Source organism: Peromyscus maniculatus, chromosome 7, assembly GCF_049852395.1.
Source record: "Peromyscus maniculatus bairdii isolate BWxNUB_F1_BW_parent chromosome 7, HU_Pman_BW_mat_3.1, whole genome shotgun sequence".
NCBI lineage: Eukaryota > Metazoa > Chordata > Mammalia > Rodentia > Cricetidae > Peromyscus > Peromyscus maniculatus.
This window is the reverse complement of record NC_134858.1, coordinates 107,279,151-107,284,153: the sequence shown is the minus strand read 5'-3', so window position 1 is coordinate 107,284,153 and position 5,003 is coordinate 107,279,151. Positions and strand designations below refer to the sequence as shown.

The 5,003-nt window shown below is 51.1% G+C and overlaps 1 protein-coding gene across 1 annotated transcript; it reads left to right on the top strand.

Moving 5' to 3' along the window:
* The first annotated feature begins 334 nt into the window (after window positions 1-334).
* Window positions 335-2,361, top strand: Camp (cathelicidin antimicrobial peptide). The gene is made up of 4 exons (XM_006985875.4): window positions 335-646; window positions 1,194-1,301; window positions 1,446-1,517; window positions 2,155-2,361. The coding sequence occupies exons 1-4, from the start codon at window positions 449-451 to the stop codon at window positions 2,302-2,304; spliced, it is 528 nt and encodes a 175-aa protein (XP_006985937.4). The 5' UTR covers window positions 335-448; the 3' UTR covers window positions 2,305-2,361.
* Window positions 2,362-5,003: the final 2,642 nt, after the last annotated feature.

Here is a 5,003-nt window from a genome sequence, read left to right as displayed (position 1 = left end):
TCTGGGTGGGGCGGCCACTGTCACTTATCATCAAAGGCCAAATGTCCGCCGAGAGTCAGTGCCTAGAGCTGGAGATTTAGCAACGGACACTAAATCCAGACTCATTCCCAAAGAGGAGACAGACTTAGGATCCTCATTGGCTCTTCCTTTCTTGAGATTTTTACCCCATTGAGCAATCCTGGATGGGCCAGCACCCCTGGGGCCTGGGAGAAGCCAAGGGCATCTCAGGAAGATGGGGAAATGATTTCTTCATCTGACATGCCAGGCCACTTCACTCACTGCCCATAGCCTCGTGAGGCAACAAGACTCTGAAGCAAGCCCCCGCCCACACCCTGGCAGGCAGCCAGTGCAGGAAGGGTCAGGAGGACTTCTGCTTGGGCTTCTGCATCAGGTTCAGGCTGAGCATAAAGGAGGCCCAAGTGGCCTGGAGGAGGCAGTCTTGGGGACCATGCAAACCCAGAGGGACAACCCTCCCCTGCGATGGCCACTCTCACTGCTCCTGCTGCTGGGTCTGGTGCTGCCGTTAGCCGTCTCCCAGACCCGCGGCTACAGGGAGGCCGTGCTGCGTGCTGTGGACGAGTTCAACCGGCAGTCCTCAGACACCAGTCTCTACCGCCTCCTGGACCTGGATTCGCAGCCCCAAGGGGTGAGGTTGCAGAAGAGCAGGCCTCCTCCTCCCCTTTTCGTGGGTCTCTCCGGTTCTCAGGACGCTCCCTAGAGCTGCCTCCTTCCAGATTGACAGCTTTCAGCTTTGGAATACCTGCTGTGGCAGAGTGCTCTCAACCCCATTCTAGTGATGCATGGGGGCCTCCACTCCAGGGACAGGGTGGAATCGTTGACCCCAGGAATTGGCTTCCTTCGCTCTAAGTTTTTTTTTTCCATATCCGAAGAAGGATTGTGCCTAGCCTTGAGGTCCCTAAGGATGTGCCCGATTCCCTCCCTGTTTCCAGAAGGGGGTGGGGTGGGGACGTGCTCTTCATTTCAGCTGGCTGGGGGCTGTTCCTACTCACTGTATGTGCGGGGAGGAAGGAAGGGGCTCGTTTTCTCCTTCCCTCTGTACCCCAGCACTGGGTCCTGCCTCAGCGCCTAGCATGTAATGTTGGAAGGCCGCTCTGTTAGTGGCTGTCAGGAAGAGTGACCTTGAAGCTGAGAAGGGGCCTGAGACTAGTCTCCCTACTTTTTCCCATGACCAGGATGAGGACCCAGATACCCCACAGTATGTGAGGTTCAGAGTGAAGGAGACAGTGTGTGACAAGGCATTGCAGCAGCTACCTGAGCAATGTGACTTCAAGGAAAATGGGGTAAGCCAGAGGGCTGGGGTGACTGGTGGGTGCCTCCTGGGGAACTAAACAAGGAGTCCCGAGGGAATCTTTCCATCTAGTGGGCTAGGGTTTGGGGGTTATGGCAAATGGGTTCTAGTTTGACCTTGAGCTTTCTCTTCCCAGCTGGTGAAGCAGTGTGTGGGGACAGTCACCCTGAGCCAGGACACAGATTCTTTTGACATCAACTGTAGAGGGGTGAGTGGGATGCAGGAATGATGTGGGGATGGGACGTGGTTACCTATGGACCAGGTACTCCCTGTTCCTGCCCACCCCCTTGGTCCTCCCTAGTGCCTGAACTTCCGCTCCACCACTGGCTCTGTTGTTATCCTTCAGAGCAGTGACTCCAAGCTTGGCTCTTGGGAGGCCGAGGAAAGGAGGCTCTCTACGGGTTCTAGGCCAGCCTTACCTACATAATGAGTTCCAGGCCAGACATGGGTACATGTGAAGGCTTATCTCAAAAAAAAAAAAAAAAAAAAAAAAAAGGTTTTTTTTTAGCTGGAACTTGTTAGGAATGAAGACTCTCAGGCCTCACTGAGTCTTAATCAGACTCAGGCTGAGGACCTCACCACGTGGGTGTGAGCATGCCCTACTGAGTCCTGCTAATGCTCACAGCATCCTCCAGGGTACACTCTCAGACCCCAGGGAGCCTCTTGCCATTCCAAGGCCCAAGTGTTCTCATCTTTTATTGGGGTTAGGGATCCAACTACATGTCCCAAAGGCTGAACTAGGGCCCAGAGGCTCTGGGAGTATCCCTGAGTGTGGTCCTGATGGGGAGGACCTTGGGTGCCCTGGAACCAGCCTCACAAGGAACCCATCTCTTCCTGGTACACAGCCTGGGACACAGCCCCAGAAGTTTAAGAAAATTGCCAAGATCGCTGGACTCCTCCGAAAAGGTGGGCAGAAGATTGGTGAAAAGATTAAGAAGATTGGCCAGAAAATTGCAGATTTTTTTGGGAAAACTGCACCTGAGGCAGAAAACTAGGCCTGTCTTGGCCTGTTTCTAGATTCCAAAAATAATAAATTTGGTGAAGGAAACTTCTCAGTGGCTTTCGTCTTCTTTTAGTCTTTATTTATTTATTTATTTTTTGGTTTTTTGAGACAGGGTTTCTCTGTGTAGCTTTGCGCCTTTCCTGGAACTCACTTGGTAGTCCAGGCTGGCCTCGAACTCACAGAGATCCGCCTGGCTCTGCCTCCCAAGTGCTGGGATTAAAGGCGTGCGCCACCACCGCCCGGCTTTCTTTTAGTCTTTAACCCTGGAGGCTCTCTGAGCACGTGTGTGAGCCATCCCTGCTGTATATGTGTGTGTGTGCCATCACTGCTGTGTGTGTGTGTGTGTGTGTGTGAGCCATCCCTGCTGTGTGTGTGTGTGTGTGAGCCATCCCTGCTGTGTGTGTGTGTGTGTGAGCCATCCCTGCTGTGTGTGTGTGTGTGTGTGTGAGCCATCCCTGCTGTGTGTGTGTGTGTGTGTGAGCCATCCTTGCTGTGTGTGTGTGTGAGCCATCCCTGCTGTGTGTGTGTGTGTGTGTGTGTGTGTGAGCCATCACTGCTGTGTGTGTGTGTGTGTGTGAGCCATCCCTGCTGTGTGTGTGTGTGTGAGCCATCACTGCTGTGTGTGTGTGTGTGAGCCATCCCTACTGTGTGTGTGTGTGTGTGTGTGAGCCATCACTGCTGTGTGTGTGTGTGAGCCATCCCTGCTGTGCTGTGTGTGTGTGTGTGAGCCATCCCTGCTGTGCTGTGTGTGTGTGTGTGAGCCATCCCTGCTGTGCTGTGTGTGTGTGTGTGAGCCATCCCTGCTGTGCTGTGTGTGTGTGTGTGAGCCATCCCTGCTGTGCTGTGTGTGTGTGTGTGAGCCATCCCTGCTGTGCTGTGTGTGTGTGTGTGAGCCATCACTGCTGTGCCCTGTGTGTGTGTGTGTGTGTGAGCCATCCCTGCTGTGCTGTGTGTGTGTGTGTGAGCCATCACTGCTGTGCCCTGTGTGTGTGTGAGCCATCACTGCTGTGCTGTGTGTGTGTGTGAGCCATCACTGCTGTGCTGTGTGTGTGTGTGAGCCATCACTGCTGTGCTGTGTGTGTGTGTGAGCCATCACTGCTGTGGTGTGTGTGTGTGTGTGTATGTGTGTGTGTGTGCCATCACTGCTGTGCCCTGTGTGTGTGTGAGCCATCATTGCTCTGTGTGTGTGTGTGTGTGTGTGTGTGTGTGTGTGTGTGTGTGTGCCATCACTGCTGTGCTGTGTGTGAGCCATCACTGCTGTGGGGGGGGCCCTCATGCGTTTGAGACAAAAAGGAAGGTAGCTATTCCATTAGAAGGTATGGGTAAGGCAGCAGGGCAAGAGGTCCATTTAAAATATATATATATTAGCTGGGCGGTGGTGGTGCACTCTTTTAATCCCAGCACGCTGGAGGCATGAGCAGGCAGGTCTCTCTGAGTTCAAGGCCAGTCTGGTCTACAGAGCAAATTGCAGGACAGCCAGAGTCACACAGAGAAACCCTATCTTGAAAAACAAACAACAACAAAAAGATAAGGAAAAAAAAGAACTATTATTTTGTGTGTGTTTGTGTACCTGAGTAATATATGCATTATGTCCTGCTGGTACCTGCAAAGGCCAGAAGAGGTGCCAGGTCCCCGGAACTCGAGTTACAAGCAGTTGTAAGTTGCCAGATGTGAGTGCTGGGAACTAAATTTAGGGTCCTCTGCAAGAATAGCAAGTGCTTGGTTTTTGTTTTTTTTTTTTTGGGGGGGGGGGGCAGGGTTGCTCTGTAGCTCTGGCTGTCCTGGTACTCACAAAGATCAGTTTGCCTCTGCATCCCAAGTGCTGGGATGAAAAGCATGTGCTATCACTGACTGGCAGCAAGTGCCCTTAGCCATTGATCCATTTCTCTGGCCCCTAAACATCCATTTATTGCTTACCTATGTGTTTGACCTAACATCTGTATGACTGTCAGGTAAACTAGTTTTTGGAATGTCAAACAGACCTCTAGTTTCTAAAGGCTGATAATGTCGTCAGATAATATCTGAGGCCCATAGCATTTCCCACTTTGTACATTCTCCTACCTGATGCTTCCAGAAATGTGGGTTTTGTTTTGTTTTGAAATAAGGTCTGACTATGTACACCAGGCTGGCCTTGAACTCACAGAGATCCTCCTGCCTATTCCTCCCCAGTGCTGGGATTAAAGTGCCACCATGACCAACTCAATCAATGTATTTTAAACCTTTTAAATTTAAAATTTATGCATATGGGCGTTTTCTCTGCTTAAATGTCTGTGTACTACATGTGTGTCTGGGTCAGAATAAGGCATCAGATCCCCTGGTACTAGAGTTACAGATGGTTGTGAGCTGCCATGTAGGTGCTGGGAACCAAATCCAGGTCCTCAGGAAAAGCAGTCAGTGCTCCTAAGCTCTCTCTGAGCCATCTCTTCAGCTCCAACCCCTCATATATTTTTTTTCTTTTTTTAAAAATTGTTTTTCGGGTTGGGGATTTAGCTCAGTGGTAGAGTGCTTGCCTAGCAAGTGGAAGACCCTGGGTTCGATCCTCAGCTCCAAAAAATAAAAATGTTTTTCATTTCTTGTGTGTGAAGCTGTGTTACTGTGTCTGTGTAAAACACCTGATTGTCTAATAAAGAACTGGCCAATAGCAAGGCTGGAGAAAGGATAGGCGGGGCTGGCAGGCATCAGTATAAATAG

What these genes read in the sequence shown, in the direction of transcription:
- Camp (XM_006985875.4), top strand. Translation starts at nt 449, where the DNA reads ATGCAAACCCAGAGGGACAACCCTCCCCTGCGATGGCCACTCTCACTG. An exon ending in TGGATTCGCAGCCCCAAGGG is followed by an intron (nt 647 to 1,193) that starts GTGAGGTTGCAG and finishes TCCCATGACCAG; the next exon opens with GATGAGGACCCAGATACCCC. An exon ending in GTGACTTCAAGGAAAATGGG is followed by an intron (nt 1,302 to 1,445) that starts GTAAGCCAGAGG and finishes TTCTCTTCCCAG; the next exon opens with CTGGTGAAGCAGTGTGTGGG.